This window comes from Gobius niger, assembly GCF_951799975.1.
Source record: "Gobius niger genome assembly, chromosome: 6".
NCBI lineage: Eukaryota > Metazoa > Chordata > Actinopteri > Gobiiformes > Gobiidae > Gobius > Gobius niger.
The window spans coordinates 7,794,785-7,814,464 of NC_136857.1; the positions used below are offsets into that span (position 1 = coordinate 7,794,785).

General features: G+C 39.5%; 1 protein-coding gene across 2 annotated transcripts; it reads left to right on the forward strand.

Annotated features, from left to right (window-relative positions):
• The first annotated feature begins 3,304 nt into the window (after positions 1–3,304).
• LOC306964483 (proteolipid protein 2-like) lies at positions 3,305–18,126 on the forward strand. Of its 2 annotated transcripts, none has more exons than XM_079558491.1 (5): positions 3,305–3,483; positions 15,602–15,757; positions 17,213–17,311; positions 17,896–17,998; positions 18,074–18,126. In XM_079558491.1, exons 1-5 carry the CDS (start codon positions 3,391–3,393, stop codon positions 18,085–18,087), a joined length of 465 nt encoding a protein of 154 aa, XP_079414617.1. In that variant the 5' UTR covers positions 3,305–3,390; the 3' UTR covers positions 18,088–18,126. The 2 variants fall into 2 exon arrangements, with proteins under 2 accessions (XP_079414617.1, XP_079414616.1); XM_079558490.1 differs by lacking the exon at positions 3,305–3,483 and adding an exon at positions 11,428–11,551.
• The last annotated feature ends 1,554 nt before the right edge of the window (positions 18,127–19,680 follow it).

Genomic DNA, 19,680 nt, shown 5'->3' on the forward strand with positions numbered 1-19,680 from the left:
GCGACCAAGCTCTTCCACGTTTTCCCAATTTAAAAAAGGTTATGTGAGTGGTTACTCAAAATGAAACGTGTCGTTTTTCGAAGCGGATCAAAAGGGGTGCTATATTGCAAGGCGTAATAATATCTTAGGGGCACTTTGACATCTGTGCAGTAAAGTCGAGCTTGGTCGCTTCGAACTTCACCCCATTTGGGTCCGGGAGGAGGCTAAATGCTAACAACATCTTTAGTCTTTTTGTGACTGAGCGCACACACTAAGACCAGACAGGTACGCATCAACTCGACTAACGTAGGTAAAATAAGTAAATACACCGTCTGGAATTTCTCACATTTCTGCCTAAATCGGTCACTAAATCCGGTCTGATCTTCATCAAAATCAGAGGAATGATTAAACGGTGTCTGCCTGAACTAATACCACCCAAACATTTACATTTTATCATGTTTTTATTGGCAATAACATGAAAACATTCACAGGACAGCGTGGAATAAGTAAGTACACCGCCTGGCTAAATATCCTCCAAGAGCAAATTAGACACATTTATACAGACATTTACAGTTAGGTGTGAGCCAACCTGGAAGTCCAGTCACTGAGGTGTGGCTCAAAGCTGCCTTGGGCACTGAAAAACACACTAAGAATTGTCCCTTGTTGAGAAGCATTGTCTGATGTGCACCATGCCTCACTTCAAAGAGCTACAGTCAAGAATTGCTGATTTGTATAAAGGTGGAAAAGGTTACAGAACCATTTCTAAAAGTCTTGGGAGGGTCAGTTATCAAGGCAGGTGCTAAATAGCGGGCGCAAGCTGAAAAATATATGTTATTTTGTTGGCATGTTGCACTTAATTTACCATTTGATGTTGCCTCTATTACAGTATTTGTGCCCCAAATCGGAGATGTAAATAAGGCAATGCTGAATGAGTAAATAATGCAGAAATGTCTCTGCTGTTGATCCACATTGGCACACGCTACTTGCAGTGTTAATTTTGACAACATATTTTAATTTAGTTTTAGTCTTAGTCTTTTGACTAAAATGTAATTTAATTTTAGTTGAGATTTAGTCGAAAAAATCATTTAAATTTTAGTCTAGTTTTAGTCGACTAAAATTGCACGTCAATTTAGTCGACTAAATTTAAGACGAATTTAGTCGACTTTGCATTTATAATATTCATTATAATCATATTTAATCTTGTTCCTCTGCTTCATGGAGCTGCTCCACATGAACAAAGCTCAGAGCTGTGGCAGAGAATTGACATGATCTGAGGCTCTTTTAGACGGACAATAGAAGTTTGGATGATTTTAGTCTCTCCTTTTCATTTTTATTTAGTCTTATTTTAGTCGACTAAAATATCTGGACATTTTAGTCATAGTTTTAGTCTCATGAAAAACGTTTAATTTAGTTTTAGTCCAATTTTAGTCAAAAATATCACTTTGACTAAAATTAAGTCATCCTTCTCTATCACATCTGTCATCAAAAAAGAGGCTTCAGAATAAAGACTAAATATTTTAGTCGACAAAATTAACACTGGCTACTTGCTATGCACATGAGCAAGCGCTTGGTAAATCATCCCCATAATGTTAAAAAATCCACAGTTGGGAAATGTTTTCTATAAATGGACGAATCTACGGTTACAAAAATTGTCTTTAAATGGAGACAGTTTGGCTTCACTGTTGCTTCACTTCCAAGGAGTGGCCGCCCTGTAAAGATGACTCCAAGGGCACAGCGCACAATACTCAATGAGGTAGAAAAGAACCCTACAGTGTCAGCTAAAGACCAACAGAAATCACTGGCACAATATGTACAACATTGAACAAGAAAGGGTTCATGGGAGAACGCCACAGAGGAAGCCACTTCTGTATAAAAAAAATAAATAACTTTTCTGCATGTTTGAAGTTTGTGAAAGAGCAAATCAAAACCCTATCCCCACTGTGAAGTCTGGTGCAGGAGCTTCATGGAGTGGGGCTGTTTTGTTGCTTCAGGGCCTGGACAACGCGCTATCATCAATGGAAAAATGTATTCACATGTTTATATAGATATTTTTTGCAGAAAAGCCTGAGGTGAATCTGTCCAACAGCTGAAGCTCAACAGAGAATGGTGCTGCAACAAGACAATGACACAAAGCAGGGCAGTCGACTGACTTGCTGGGGCCCGGGGCAAGACAATGTCATATGGGCCCCCCACCTGGGACTACGCGACCACGCCATTCCAGTCATAAAACAATCGGACACGCTCCAAAAATAGTGTAAATGACAAAAAAAAGTATGGTAATAACAACAAAGCTTCACATGCAATGACACAATTCTCACATTGTTAATGGCTGCAAATAAACCTAACAAATTATAAGGACAGCAATCAATTTGGTAATGCCCTTTGAAAACATTACATTATACCATCTGTCTGGATTTGTAATGTACAACCTGCTAACCCTTGTAAACTAAAAACTGCAAATTACTTTTTACATTATTTCATCCTTCTCTATCACATCTGTCATCAAAAAAGAGGCTTCAGAATAAAGAATATTTAAGGGGATGTTAAGAGCCTTAACATGTAAACAAATACAGGACCTAATCTTTACGATAAGGAGTGTAATTATTCACTGATTATTGTAAATTGTAACTTCACCAATGACTTGACCAATTTTTTCAAAATCTATAGCCACGTATTGTGATGCAGCTCCTTCAATATGTCTCAATGCTCTCACGCTCAGTGACTGTGGTTTCACACACCCCTGACTCCATGTGTTCAGAGAGCCTTCCCTTCATATAAACATTACTTATACTTTGGGCTTTTTCTATTAAAGATAAGGCGACGACGACGATGACAACAAGCTGTGGCTGTTGTCGTCGGAGACTCGGACTCAAACCCACGGCCTCTCTCCCTCCCTCTCCTCTCAGGATGGAAAAGAAAGGGGCCATGCTCACCACACATAGAAGCTGCTCACTGAAATGTCACTAATAACAACTTTTCCCCCGCATAAAAAGTTATGAAATGTACCTTTAAGTTAAGAAGCCCATGCACTGTCCGCCTATTCATTGACTTTATCTGATCATAAAGTCACACAAGCTCACTATAGGCTACTGCATTCTGTAACTAAAGCAAACGTTTGCTAGGAAAGACGACGCTGCACCCACTTCCAGTTTCTGTGGTTTCCTCTCTGTGAAACTTTCAACTGTTGATACTGAGGTTAAGATTTAAGGAGGACTCATGCCAACCTCCAGACAGAGAGACAGGTGATCGTTCAAGACTCAAGACAAGTGTATCCAATTAGCAGCTTTTCCTTTAAAGTGCACAGGACACATTGGACACAATTTTTGCTAAACCCGTCATATGCACTTTAACCGAGCATAGACTAGAATAAAACACACTTGTAAAGTCTGTTACATCTTTCTGCTCAACATTATGGCCGACACAACTACGACCAGCTCAAACTGCGTGGAGAAGCTTAAAAGCTACGTGACGACCCCAAGAGGCTTAATCCTCGCTGCAGAAATAGTAAGTGGGAAAATATCCTTCTGCTTGACCTGTGCGGGGATGAGGGGGTTACAACCACAGACTGTAAAAATATTCAATCCTGACTAATTTAACCAACCCAAGCATTATTTTTTTTAACATTAATTTTATATTTCCTTCACTGAGCCCTGTAATTCTGTGCTTAATTTGTAAAATAAACAAAAAGTAAAGAAATGCAGTTTGTTCATTACACACTGTTGTGGCAGAAGAGTTCAGACAGATTATTGTAGCAGTTTTATTAAAGATTTTTAGTTGTTCATCATGAGGATAAAATGCACCAGAATACAGGAAACTGCCCAGTGTTCAACCAAGCGTTTTGCCCTTGCTTGATGGTGTATTAAGAAAGATTGTATTATTGTTCTAACTCAGGGGTCCTCAAAACTTTCAGTCCGTGACCCCCAAAAGCACTCAACAAACAACTCTGGACAAAACATTTCAATTGTGGTTTAATTATGCAAGTTTGGATGCTATATTTTGATATTTCAATTAATTTCTCAAAAGGACTTTGAATTTTATGTCAGAAATGTAAAAGGTTTGTTTCATAATCATCTTGCGACCCCCACTTCAGTGTCCTGCGTCCCTTTGGTAACCACTGTTCTAATCCTGAAATGGTTTACAGAGAACAACAATAGCGGTCTGTGGGCTGTAGCATTAGGTGCGGAGTTTCCAACAGTTTCACTTTTTCTCATGTAGCGAAGAAGAATCATAGGTCACAGGTCGGCCAACCACAGACTTACAACCACAGAGTTACAGTTTATGGAGCCAACTGAGTTAACTGTGACTGCACTGTGCACAGGAGACACAGCTTAGATTAATACGCCACTGGTTTAGTCCTGTCTTAAAATATTAGTGCTGATTTAGAATTCATGACCTTCTTTAGTCTTTGTTTAGTCTGATCTGAAATTGGTATAAACCATTGTTAATTTCGTCGACTAAAATATTTAGTCTTCACTTTAGTCAAAGTGATATTTTTGCTGACAGAAATTGGACTAAAACTAATTTAAAAAAAATTCAGGAGACTAAAGCGATGACTAAAAAATGTCCAGATATTTTAGTCGACTAAAACAAGACTAAATAAAAACTGAAAAGGTGTCAGGCCGAACAAAAGTGGATTCTGCCACCTACTGTCCAACAACAACATAGTGTCCAAACAAAGACATTTAAGACAAAAAAAAAAAAAAAATCCAAATCAGCCATGCATTTCCCTTTAGCATTATTTTATCTCAGCAGCTGTTTCATAAAGCTACAGTAGCAAATTAGCCATGCGGCTTAAGTTTCTACTAAATGAAAGCAAAAGCACAAACTGCCTTCATTTAAACCTTTCTTTAACACCAACATGTGACTGAGGTGTGGGGACGACAACATGTATTTTGTCACTTTTATAAAGTTTGGCTTGTGCACAATCTAATTTATTTTATTTATTTATTTATTTTATTAAATGTGCACCTGTAAATCAACAGTGGTTGCGCGTGAATCATGAATCAGTGGCTTATGGGATGGCACATAGCTCCTAATCACCGGTTAGTTAGCACCAGGGGTCCCTATGCTAAAGTGGCTATGATGGTTAGCATTGAGGCTCCTTTCCCTAACTACCTCCTAAATGACTGACCAATTCGGAAGCTTCTTGTCATAGCGGACGCTGACGCACATCCGGTTTGGTGCAAGACCTCTTACCAATTTACTGGTTTGGGACGGGGCCATAATACTTTTACCGGGGAATTGAAAAAGTGGCTGCTGAGAGGTCAAACCTGCTAGCACTGACAGGGGCTGGTTTTAGGTCCTTCATTATTCTATGACAAAATGTAGCTTTTGCATATTCATTGTGAACCACTGGGGGCAGCACTGAATTATTTTAATGTATTTTAATATACGTCTGTAAATAGGAATGGTGATTGGACCTGATTGGTAAAGTGTTATATGACAGACTATGTGATTGACTGATAGAATAATGAATGGTCATGCTGTATAGTGTTATTTATTTTGATGTAACCCAGGACTACAGATGGAAACTAGCTATTTAGCTAAAATCTGGTGCAGTACAACTCTTTCTCTTTGAGCTCAATGTCTCTGTACATTGTCCCTTCAACAAGAATTAAAGTTTAAATTTCAGACACATTTAGTCGACTTTGCCCAGCCCAGTATACTATATATACTATAGATGAGCTCAGGGCTTAACTCTGGGTCTTCTGCATTTCTCTTCTTAACTTCTGTTTTCCTCCTTTGCAGGTGCTGTGTTTGATAATCAGCATCTGTTATGCAGCTTCCTGGTACCGTGACATTTCTTATGTAGCAATCAGTGGGATGATCTTCGCCGTCATCTTCTTCGTGTTTGGTGTTTTTATGATGGAGGTGGAGAAACGGTTCCTACGCATCATTTGGGCCTTGAGCGTAAGTTCTACTTTCACTACCACAACATTACCTTGTCATTTGTATATTAAAAGCCACTCTCTGCTAACTGTACATACTTGTCCCCAACAAATGAACAAATAAATATATACACTTACAAAATAAAAGAGTGAAATACACATTTATCAAACAAGGAAAGATCGAAGGTGAACGTTGTACAGTATTTGGAGCTTCAGAGGAGACGACGAGCTCTCGGGCTTTTATCCCTCACACCTAAAAGACAGAGAAAAGGACAGAGAAGGACTTGGAGGTGTTAAGAACAGGCGTGAACCTGCACTCAAACTTACCCTTATCTTTTGAAATCATTAACAGGGTAAGGGTACGCAATGTTCCAAGTAAAGAAACAGATACTGCAACCCTTTACCACTTCCTAGTTTCTAACTATTCCTAGAAATTCACTCAGCTCCGGTTCCTCTTTAGCACGTGGTGATTGTGTGTTTGACCTCTTGTCTTGTAATGTTCTGTTGGCTTTTCATCTCATGCAGGACCTTTTACGAACTGTGGTCCACACGGGTTGGTTCATCATCGCGTCTCTGTACTTTCTGATCCGGTGGCCGGGAGATGGACCTTGGGTCGCAGGAGGGGTCAGTCAAACACTGAAAACATGTACAATAGTTGACTCTTAATCATGAACCTTGTTTAAGATCTGGAGGAGGCTTTATAACCAACCACTGCACCTGAGAGGACAGAGAGGACAGTGCACTGACTGGTGACAATGTAAACCAATAAGAGGCCACAGCCGACTACACAAAGTAGAGCTGCATTAAAACTAATACAGTCTAAATTTTACCCCACAGAAAAGTACGGCTTGAATTGAGTGAGAAATGCTTCAAATGAGGTGTTATCTGGATCAGTGGTTCTCAACCTTTAGGAGCCGCGACCCCCATTATAACAGTTAAAGGGGTTTGTGACCCCCGTCCGGGTCACACCCTGACAAATAGGAACATTAGCCTTGTACATCAGGGGTAGGCAAGTTTCCTTGGCGGAGGGTCGATTTTCTTCATTGTAAAAAGACCAAGGGCCAGACCCCAAAGTAAAGCACCATTTTCTACAAATGCCAGCCTTCTCTGTTCATGATTATGGCCATACTTAAACAACACCAGTCTGGTATTGGAAAAAAAAAGTTTAGGTTCTACTGATATCTAAAGCAGGTACCGAGCAAAAAAAACAAAACAGGCTTTGAAACTGTTAGTCCAGGGACAACATTGAAGCTCAAATCAAATTTCCCATTTTTTTCTCCTATTTTTTCGATTTCTTTTTCCCCATTTCACCCAATCTTTTTTTCTTTCTTATTTTTCCCAAGATTTCGCAATTGTTTTTTCCGTCTTTCTAATTTTCCCATATTGATTCCCTATTTTTGCCCTATTTTTTCCCCCAAAACAATTTTAACACGATTTTTCCTTATTTTTAGCCACATTTTCCTTCCACACATTATTGTTCTGTTTTCTGGTTCTAGACGCCACAATATTTTAGTATAGATATCGCATAAAGCATCGTACCCAGCCCTATACATGACCTAAATGGGTGTTTTATTTAGGAATTTTGAAAGATTTGACTGTATTTTGCACATTCTTAGAGTATTCAAACAGGAATTTGACCTCTGATTTGTGTAGTAATCTCATCTTCAAAATCATTTAAAAAAAATGAGGGCCAGAGCTTCTATGCTGGAGGGCCGGATTTAGCCCTCGGGCCTGATGTTGCCTATACCCCTGGCCTACATAATTCTTAAAAAACACAGAAAAAAAACAAATGGATAAAGTGAAATTCATCAAATTGCAAACAAATAATGGCACTGCTACAATAAAATATTATATTATACGCTAATAAAAATATGTGTATTTTATCTACATGATCTGGCGACCCCCCAAATTTGTCTCGCGACCCCCTTGAGCGTCGCGAGCCCCAGGTTGAGAACCACGGATCTAGATGTGGGATGATGGTGCAGCCTCACAGCAAGAAGGTCCTGGAGTTTAGAAATTCTCGGGCCTTTAGTTGTTTCCTGGATGAAGTTTGCGTGTTCTCTTTGGTTTCCTCCTGGTGCTCTGGTGGTTTCTGCAACAGCTCTAACTGGGTCAGACCCTTGAAAAGGAGACACTAAATATCAGTGGGATTTTCAGTTGCCAAAAAATGCATTTAACTGTGATATTGAACTTTCCTGTACAATTTGCAGTGAACTCTGATTTTTAATATATATATTTTTTAATATAGATTTTCAGTCTGGTTGCTGGCTTTGTCTTCGCTTATGACGCCTACATCATTTGCTTACAAATGAAGAGTGCATGACAAAACACACAATGGTGAGATTACTTCACTCAATCTATATGTCTTTCTAAGCACACATTACATGTATGTTCTTGTTTGTTTTACAGGTGGTAAAGTTTAGCTACTCGTTCCTGTATTTGATGGAACATACAGGTCAGAGTGAAGAGATTTTAGTTTGTGAAATTGATGTCATAACAATGAGTCAATTAATAAATTCATTTAAGTGGTACATTCTCATCTTCAACTAAGTTTCGTATTTTCACTGTCGTTTTTTTTTACATTCAGCACATTTTATGGGAAATAAAATCCATTATCATATAAATGTGTTGTTAATGCTTTATATCATATGTAGTTATGACTGTGCTTTCCACTAGAGAACTCAGAGGAGACCGAGCGTTTTCTGTTCTGTTTTCTGGTCCGTATTAGACAGGCTGACTCCCCTCCTGTATTTAAATCACGCCTTACGACACATTATTTTTTGTACTTTTGCACTTTGCTCCACTTTGTTGTTTTTAATAGTGTGTTATAAAAAAGTAGATTGGATTGGATTAGAGAGCAGCAAACAGCTATGAACTGAATAGAAGGCCATGTTGCTTGAGTCAAAACTAGCAGTAGTAGCAGTCGTTGTGGGGGTAACGTATTACGTATTACGTTAAAGTAATGAATTACAAAAATATATAACTTTTTTCAGTAACTGAGGAAAATAACATATTACTTACACAAAATATGGAAATATATTTGTCATTACAATTCAAGTAACTCGAGTTACAAGTGCATTTAAATATTTGAATGAAAAAAGGCCAAACTCCCCCCAAATAAAATTCAGCACCAAATCAAGTTGGACACTGGTGTTTACAATTTGCAGTTGAAACTACGGCGTCAAAACAAAACATGAGAGAATGGGAATAGCAAAGGAAATCTCAGAGGTAACTCAGACGTAACTCAAAGTAGTGTAACTCAGTTAACTCAACACAAACATATTACATTTTTAAAGCTGTAACTACTAATATAGATTACATTACAATTTTAAAGTAACTTGACCAACACTGATTGTACTAGTTTCATTTTTGTTATTATCCTTATCACTCAAAAAAGAGAATTTATTTATTATTTTTCACCTTCCACTGAAAAAGTGTGGGACGTGACCAGATGTGACTCAGTTCTTCCACTACATGGCAGCAGAATGTAGAGCTGCTGATGCTGATCGCGAGCCTATAACAGCTCACTAAAATGAAGCGCTTAAAGAATGTGCATAGTTTGAAAAGAATTGATGACCAGCATGAAACAAGGAGTAATTACTTTGATTCCAAAGCCGGGGAAAGACAAACGGCAATTAGACAATTACGACCGATTATACTATTAAACACAGATTATAGGCCTACTATTATAAGTAAGTACACCACCTGGCTAAATATCTGCAAATTAGACACATTTATGGTAATGCCCTTTGAAAACATTACTTTATACCATCTGTCCGGATTTGTAATGTACAACCTGCTAACCCTGTAAACTAAACTTTTTACATTATTTCATCCTTCTCTATCACGTCTGTCATCCAAAAAGAAGCTTCAGAATAAAGAATATTTAAGGGGAGACACGACATGTTAAGAGCCTTAGCATATAAACTTTCCCCTGGAAAACAAATACAGGACCTAATATTTAAATCGTAACTTCACCAACGACTTTTCTCAAACCTATAGCCACGTACTGTGATGCAGCTCCTTCAACATGTCTCAATATGCTCACCCTCAGTGACTGCGGTTTTACACACCCCTGACTCCATGTGTTCAGAGAGCCTTCCCTTCAGATAAACATTAGGGGAGATGGACCTATATTGGACCCCCTAAGGACATATTCGTATTTCCTCTTTCTAATTAAGTGCATCAAAAGCATTTGTGCCTCAGTGAATGAGTTGCAATAAGTGCTCTATGCAAACAAGATATGAGCTTGTCAAATATTATATTATTGCAGTAAAATCCCTAAATATTTTTTTTGAAAGTGGTCCAATTTGGGGACACGGTGACCTATATTGGACAAGGTCGATCACAATATTGGACCACATGTAAAACTGTGTATAATTTGGCCTAAGCAAATGAAAATGGGATTAAATACTTTCGTACTTACTCACAGCACACACAGTCACAACCCTGACCTGTAACCAACTGTTTATCCCTTTTGTCTCCCTCAGTGTTTGTGTTGTATGAATGCTTTGCTTCAAATGGCAAGTACAATGAGTATATTCTTAATTTTATTATTTATTTATTAATTAATCTATTAATCTATTCATTTGTGCCATTATAGCCTGAAATGTGTGCAGATGTGTTAATCATGTTAATGCGTGCAGAGCACATTGCATTACATTGGACCGAACTGGTCCAATATGAGGACACATGGGGAGGTCCAATATGAGGACACCTGGGGTCCAATATCGGGCCAGCACTCACTTGAGTTCTCGGATGTTTGCAACCGTGTATACATATGAGTCATCATTCCACGTAATTATGTGTCAAACAACACGCACATGCCATCCGAGCCAGTTCGCCTAAAGTTTGCGGTCACACCACACTCCCAAAGATGATCTAAAATTACTAAGAAATGTGTGAAAACACTTTTTTTTTGTCACCATTTGCTCATTTTGATAATTCCCGCCGTCAATCATCTCAGGCAGACGTAATATCACGTCGCACGTCATTTTGATCGCAAATTGATGTGCTAACTATTTATGGAAAGGAGAACGAGTGGTGGTCCAATCTCCCCCTTTGGGGGTTTTCTGTGAAAGATAAGACGACGACAACCAGCCGTGGCTGTTGTGGCGCGCGCCTCCTTCTCTCGCTGCATCTCCCTCTCTCTCCCTGATCGCTGCTTCTGAGCTTTTTCATTGATGAATATTGTGTCGGCCATCAGAACTCGTTACATTACACAGCCTAGTAGATTTTAAAACTCTGCCGTGAAAGCGGAGACTCGACCTCAAACCCAGACCTGAGCCTGTTCACGCTGTGCCCGCCCCCACTGACTCTATCTGATAAAGGAAAAGATGATGCTGCACCCACTTCCAGTATATGTGGTTTCCTCTTTGTGAAACTTTTAACAGGTTTAAGGAGGACTCGTGCCAACCTCCAGACAGAGAGACAGGTGATCAAGACTCAAGACAGAGGTTTATCAAATTAGAAACTTTCCCTTTAAAGTGCATATGACGCACAGGACATAATTGGACGTCATATGCATTTTCACCGAGCATAGACTAGAATAAGACACTTGTAAAGTCTATTACATCTTTCTGCTCTACATTATGGCTGACACAACTACGACCAGCTCTGACTACTTGGAGAAGTTTAAAAGTTACTTGAAGAACCCAAAAGGCTTCATCCTCGCAGCAGAAATAGTAAGTGGGGCCTGTTTTTTTTTAACACGACGACCACGACTAACGCGTAAAACAAATAAAACGTAAAGATGTACAGTTTGTTCATGACGCACTGTTGTGACAGAAGTGTAACCGGGTTCATTAAGATTATTATGCAGTTTTATTAAAGATTTTTAGTTGTTCCCGAGGAGAAAATGCAGCGGAATGCAGGATATTGCTCAATGTACAGACAAACGTTCCGCCCATCGCTTTATCTTGTTCTGTTCATACTGCGCCACCCCCCAAAATCACTCACCTAACAAAATCTGGCCCCCCTTTCAGAAACATGTAAGATCTGGGTTAATAGCGGTAGTTTGGAGACTTTATTTTTGATATCTTGCGACGCTTCAGTGTCCTGCGACCCCCACTGTTCTAACCATGGACTGTATGTATAACTTAACCCCTTAACTCCCACCTGAACCGAGCACATTTTGTCCAGTTTGGCTTCACCCCAGTCCAAAAGCTTCTGGGAAAAAAGGTGTGAAAATAGCAACAAAACTGAGACGAAAACAAGGATGAAAATGTGAAAAAAGTGAGAAAAAATTGATGAAAAATGTACAAAAAATGTACAAAAAAATGACAAAAATTGACAAAAAATTGAGGAAAAAATGGACGAAAAAGTGATAAAAAAAAATGGACAAAAAAGTGATAAGAATTTGACAAAAAAAATACGAATAATTTGACGAAAAAGTGACAAAAAAGTCACGAAAATTTGACAAAAATGAGATGACTGCCCAACAAAAAAAGTGATGAAACAAAATCTGATGATGTGAGGAAAAAGATCAATTTAGTTTGTAGATCTTAGCTTTCACATGAGGCGTTACACTGGCCTACAGGATTTGGGTAAAGCTGAACTGGAGAAAATGCTCTCGGTTCAGGCGGGAGTTAAGAGGTTAACCTGCTGCTCCCTGCATGAACCCTGAAATATAAATACGTTTTTATGTGATGGAGCTCTATACTCTAGCTGCTCAATCTCTTCGTGCTCTGAGAGATCGACATGTTGATTTTACAAACTGCAGTGTGGTTTTTAAAATCATTGTGATCTTTCAGAAGCTGCAGCAGGCTTTAATTACCTTTGAATCATACAATACCACATGAATTGCAATAACATTTAAGTCTTTATAGGGGAGATGGTTGTAACACTTTTTGCTTCAGCACCTGCAACTCTCTGAATTTTTGAGCTAGAGTTCTCAAACTTTTACACAAAGTACCCACATCTGTTCACTACGAATGGCACAAATTCAAACCTCTGCAAGAAAATCACAGACCTTGTGAGTTGACGTCAAATACATCGTGGTCCTGTGTTACAACCTACCCCACTACCCGGGTGAGTTGTAACAGTTAAAGGGGGGGTATTATGCAAAATGGACTTTTTCAAGCTTTACATCATGTTATTATGTCATTAAAAACATCAGAGCCGGTGCTGGCCCTTCTGGGGCCCTAAGCAAAAATCCACACGGGGGCCCTAGCGTCCCATGGCTATTCGACGAAGAGCGAATCCATTTATGGTCAAAGCAGTTCCACTGTTCCAGGGCAGAAGCAGAACATACAGACCTCAATTCAGGCCCTGCCCCCTGTGTGAGGACCACTAACCACTAAACCACTGTGAGACTGGGATTTAGGACGACTACTAGTCTATTTCCCTTTTTAAATAGTAAATGGCAAATGGGCCCATTCTCTCACCTCTGGTCCCTGACCCACAGATTGGGAACCGCTGATTTAAAACTAACTGAAACCTGCTCCTGACGGTTGTTTCTGTCTGACCGCTGAGAATTAGCCGATGAGTCGCCCAACCCGTTTTAGACTGTGCACATTCAGAGAACCAGAGTTACTGTAAGTTACTGTGGATGTAACCATGTGGATTCAACTCAACAAAAAGGCCACGGAGAACGGCTTTTTACTCTCGTCTACTCGTCAAACTACTGTCCTGATGCTCTCCTGCTCATTCACTTGCAGACTGCTCCGTTTTGGTGTTATATGTGGCGAAGTAGGCGGAGAGTGAGTGCGCGCTGGAAGAGCCTGTCCCGTAACAACGTGTTGATTAATCAGTGAAACAACACCATAGTTTGACTGAGATGCGGGGCCCTTGCGGCTGCGGGGGCCCTACGCACCTCGCGTAGTTTGCGTATAGGGAGAACCGGCTCTGAAAAACATGCCTGAAGTGTTGCCTTGGTACATTCACGTATTTTTGAGTAATCTGTAAACACTCTGATGGCGGCCATTTTAGGGATAGGTTTCAATCCAATCCAATCCAATCCAACTTTATTTCTATAGCACATTTCAAGAGTTTCCAAAGTGCTGCACAAGAAAATAAAAACAATAGGAATAAAACATTAAAACAATAAAACAATAAAAAACAATAAAAAGTAAATAAATAAATAAAACACAGAGGACCACACAACTCACATGGTGTTAAAAGCCAGAGAATAAAAGTGGGTTTTAAGACGGGATTTAAAGCACTCCAGGGTCGGGGCCGTTCGGACGTGGGGGGGCAGAGTGTTCCACAGCTTAGGGCCGACAACGGAGAACGCTCTGTCCCCTCTAGTCTTACGGCTCGTCCTGGGCACCACAAGCTGGAGCTCGGACCTCAGAGCGCGCAACGGTGTGTAAATGTGGATGAGGTCCTTGATGTACTGAGGGGCCAGACCCTTCAAAGCTTTAAAAACAAGCAATAAAATCTTAGAATCAATTCTAAAATTAACAGGAAGCCAGTGCAACGACGCAAGAATGGGGGAGATGTGCTCATACTTTTTGGTTCCTGTTAAAAGCTGTGCCGCAGAATTCTGGACTAACTGCAAGCGGTAAAGAGCATTCTGATGTATGCCTGTGTAGAGTGGTTTCCCTGAGTCCTCCTAGGAACGCCCCCACCTCCTGGAGACGCCTCCGAGCTTTCGTCACCAGCCGAGTAACCAACCACTGCTCCTCAGCAGAATTTACTACTACTACTAATTTACTGCATTTACAGACCAACAGAAGGTTTCGTCATCATTGTAGTGAGCTATAGGTGGTGTTACAACTCTCCCCATGTTACAACCATACCCGCTCTCCCCTAAATAAGAATTGTCGTCCCCAAACCAACCTCATTGCATAGTTAAAGGAATAGGCCACCGTTTTTACATACTGAGATATGCTCTTACCTCACTTTAGTCGTGTTAATATATCCCCGTCTGGTCTTTGTCCGTGCGCTCTGTCACGCAAACGGAGCACATACGCAGCCTCTCCCACATGTCAGATAGCTCCAAAAAAGCTCACGATAGAAGCTACCAAGCTCTTCCACGTGTTCCCTATTTAAATAAAGTTACGTGAAGTGTTTTCATGCGAAGTATATTTACACAGAAATGTAGCATGTCGATTTTATAAGCAAATAAAAAGGGGGACTATATTGTGAGGCGTAATGATACGAGGAGCAAAACGTCCGCGCAGTAACTCCTAAAGGTTATTGACGGAAGTGAGCGGGGGAAGTCTTTAGGAGTTACTGCGCGGACGTTTTGCTCCTCGTATCATTACGCCTCACAATATAGTCCCCCTTTTTATTTGCTTATAAAATCGACATGCTACATTTCTGTGTAAATATACTTCGCATGAAAACACTTCACGTAACTTTATTTAAATAGGGAACACGTGGAAGAGCTTGGTAGCTTCTATCGTGAGCATTTTTGGAGCTATGTGACATGTGGGAGAGGCTGCGTATGTGCTCCGTTTGCGTGACAGAGCGCACGGACAAAGACCAGACGGGGATATATTAACATGACTAAAGTGAGGTAAGAGCATATCTCAGTATGTAAAAACGGTGGCCTATTCCTTTAAATGATGTGACAGATGATACATCATATAAAAGGGAATATATAACCTATTCACTTTTAACAGGTCTGCATGTAATGAAGGTGACTACCATTTTTGTGTGTTTATGGCTCTAATCATGTGACCAAAATTCTAGCTCCCAGGTTCTCAATCTGTGGTACCTGTACTATTGATGAGCTATTGAATGTCTTCTACATGTCTCTTCTTAACCTCTGTTTTCCTCCTTTACAGGGGCTGTGTTTGATTATCAACATCTGTTATGCAGCGTCCGTGCACCATGTCATTTCTTACGTAGCAATCGGTGGGATGATTACGGCCATCATCTTCTTCTGTGTCTATATGATGGAGCTGGACAAAAAGTTCCAACGCATCAGTTGGGTCTGGACCGTAAGTTCTACTTTCACTACCACAACATAACGGTTTCCCCTACCACTAAAAACATGTACAATTGGTCAGAATGAATGAGAGTGTGTTCGAGGGAGCGAGTGTGGGACAACGGATGCAAATTAGCCCATGGGTACAATCCGGCGTGGCGTTTTTGCATGCATGAGTCCCATGTATGTATATCAGCATGCACTGTCCCAACCAATTAAATAAAAAGCTTGTATTTTACTTTGTATTTTAAAGCTCCTCTTGGTACAGACGTAGTGAATTAGTTTTGGGTATAAATGTTGCAGTATATTACATGCTGGCCAGGGCATTTAATCGAAATTTAATAAAAATCGCAATCCCTACTTTGGTCAATCTCAATCATTGTCATGGGACTTTATAACTGACAGGTTTACAGCCATTTCTTTGGCAGAAACAGCTCCTAGTTTTGCAGTTTGAACAAGACAGTGGATTGTCCAGCCCTATTACATGCTAATTGTACATACTTGTCCCCATCAAATGAACAGAATAAAGACACATGCAAAAAGAGTAAAATACACATTTATTAAACAAGGAAAAATCGGTGAATATTGTGATGACAGTATTTGGTGCTTCAGAGGAGACAACGAGCTCTCGGGCCTTTACACTTAAAGACAGAGAAACGGTGGAGGAGAAGGACCTGGATGCAATATTCCATGTACAGAAACAGATAGTGCAACCTTTTACCACTTCCTAATTTCCGACCATTCCTAGAAATTCATTCAGCTCCAGTTCCTCTTTAGCACTTGCCTGGCCTGCCCAACTACATGCTTTTTGATAGATATTTCAAAGACATATAGTCTGGCATAGCCTGGTTTTACTTCATAACTCTGTCATAATTCTATCATAACTCTATCATAATTCTATCATAATTCTATCATAACTGTATCATAACTCTATCATAACTGTATCATAATTCTGTCATAACTCTATCATAATTCTATCATAACTCTATCATAATTCTATCATAATTCTATCATAACTCTATCATAACTCTATCATAATTCTATCATAACTCTATCATAATTCTATCATAACTCTATCATAACTCTATCATAACTCTATCATAATTCTGTCATAACTCTTGCAGCAAGAAGCCTTTTAAAAAATGTCCTTTTTTACTTCGAACGCTATTTATTGCTCCGGTTTTTGGGATTTTATATTTTCCAAATGAGTTCAAACAGACAAAAGAGAAGAAAAAAAAACAGTGTATCGGTCGCCGCGGCGCCATCTTTAATGTTTTAGAAGAGTGCGTGACAGGTGACGGCTTCCGTCTCTTGGTGCGATGATTGAACCGATGTGGGAAGAACCGGACGGTTCTTCTTTTGAACAGAAAGCAGTGTCTGGCAGCCAGGCAACTTTAGCACGAGGTGATTGTGTGTTTGACCTCTTGTCTTAGTTGTAATTGTTCTGTTGGCTTTTCATTTCATGCAGGACCTTTTTCGAACTGTCATCGACGCGGCTTGGTTCATCATCGAGTCTCTGTACCTTATGATCCGGTGGCCGGGGTACGGAGCCTGGGTCGCAGGATCGGTCAGTCAAACTTCAGTCACAAAGTCCTCAAAACATGTACAATAGTCGACTCTGAACCATGAACCCTGTTTAAGTTCTGGAGGAGATTTATAACCAACCACTGCACCTGAGAGGACAGAGAGGACAGTGCACTGACTGGTGACAATGTAAACCAATAAGAGGCCACAGCCGACTACACAAAGTAGAGCTACATTAAAACTTATACAGTCTAAATTTTACCCCACAGAAAAGTACGGCTTGAAATGAGTGAGAAATGCTTCAAATGAGGTGTTATCTGGATGTGGGATGATGGTGCAGCCTCACAGCAAGAAGGTCCTGGAGTTTAGAAATTCCTGGGCCTTTAGTTGTTTCCTGGGCGTGTTCTCATTGTGTATGTTGGTTTCCTCCTGGTGCTCTGGTTGTTTCTGCAACAACTCCAACGGGGTCAGACCCATAAAAAGCACATACTGAATATCAGTGGGATTTTCATGGTTAAATCAATGCCAAATAATACATTTAACTGTGATATTGAACTGTCCTGTCCAATTTGCAGTTCACTCTGATCTTTAACAGTTTATTTTACTCATTTATTTTTTAAATGATAGGTTTTCAGTCTGATTGCTGGCCTTGTGTTCGCTTATGACGCCTACACCGTTTCTTTACAAATCAAGAGCACAAGACAAAACAGCGATACAGCGGCCTTAACTGGTGAGAATACTTCATTCATATGTCTTTCTAAATACACATGACCTTTCTACATGTATGTTCTTGTTTGTTTTACAGATGCTAAAGTTTAAAAACCTGTTCCTGTAGGTCTATGAGATGTTACAGAAGAATGTGTAGAGATGTAACATACAGGTAGTTTGAGAAATTGATGTCAAAACAATTAATCATTTAATAAATTCATTGAATTGGTACATTCTCATCTTTAACTAAGTTTTGTATTTTCAGTGTTGTAACAAATCTATAATACTTAGCCTTCGAAGAATAAAGGCACTCCACTCATATTTTTTATTTACTCATTTTATGTTTTTTGTTTTGTTTTGTTTTTTACATTCGACACCCCATAATGGACATTCTATGGGAAAGAAAGTCCATTATCATATAAATGTGCTGGTAATGCTTTGTATTATGACTGTGGCCTTCCACTAGAGAGCAGCAAACAGCTATGAACTGAATAGAAGGCCATGCAGCTGCTCTCTGTGCTGACAGGAATCAAAACAACAAAGCAGGTTCGTATATTGTTATTATTGTAGTAGTAGTAGTAGTAGTAGTAGTAGTATTAGCAGTAGTAGCAGCCTAGTAGTAGTAGTTGTAGTAGTAGCAGCCTAGTAGTTAAGTTATCATTACTACTCAAAAAAGTGGACTTGTTGATTATTTTTCACCTTTAACGGAATAAAGCTTTATTTTATTTGTATTTATTTTAACCATCATAGACATTTTATTATTATCATTATTATTATTATAAACATCATACCTTCTCGAGAGCAAACTTCAGAAGTGCAGGTATGACTCAGTGGGAGTTTGTCAAGCTCCTCCGGAAACGTACATAAAAGGCCTTTCAAAATAAAGTCTGGAATATTTATATATATGTTGCTTTCACAATTGAGCTGTGTATTCCATAGGTATATATAAAGGCTAGATGTCTCGTACGCGCTGTTGGCCAATGAGGGCGACGACGGCCATCTTGCCACAGGGAGCTCGCTCACTCACAACATTGTGTTTTATGGTGCAGTACTTTTAAATAACCATAACTTGCTCAATTTTCTACCGATTTTCAAACGGTTTGGTTAGTTATAAATCTCAGGGATGTAGGTATGACACTGCAAACATATGAATAAAAAAAGAAAATCTTTATTTCAACATGTTCCAGCATTCAGAATTATAGCCACATTAACAACATTTGTAAGAAACCAAACCGTTTGTAAATCTGTGAAGATTTCAGCGAGATAAGAGGATTTGGGTTCGTGCTGATCACTCACTTACTTGAGCTTGCCAGAAAGCTTCCCTGTGGCAAGAGCCACAGCCTTTTTATATATATCTATGGTGTATTCACCTTATTCCTATCTTTATGATAAGGAGTATTCACTGATTATTGTAAATTGTAACTTCACCAATGACTTGACCAATTTTCTCAAAATCTATAGCCACGTATTGTGATGCAGCTCCTTCAATATGTCTCAATAAGCAGTTCAGACTGCTCAGTGACTCACACACCCCTGACTCCATGTGTTCAGAGAGCTTTCCCTTCATATAAACATGGGGGTGGGCGTTTATAAGCTTTTGCTTCAGCCCACTCCTTTTGAGCAGAATTTCAACTGCTCAAATAAACAAATAAACTAAAAGTAAACATCACTTTGGGATTTTTCTGTAAAGGATAAGGCGAGGAC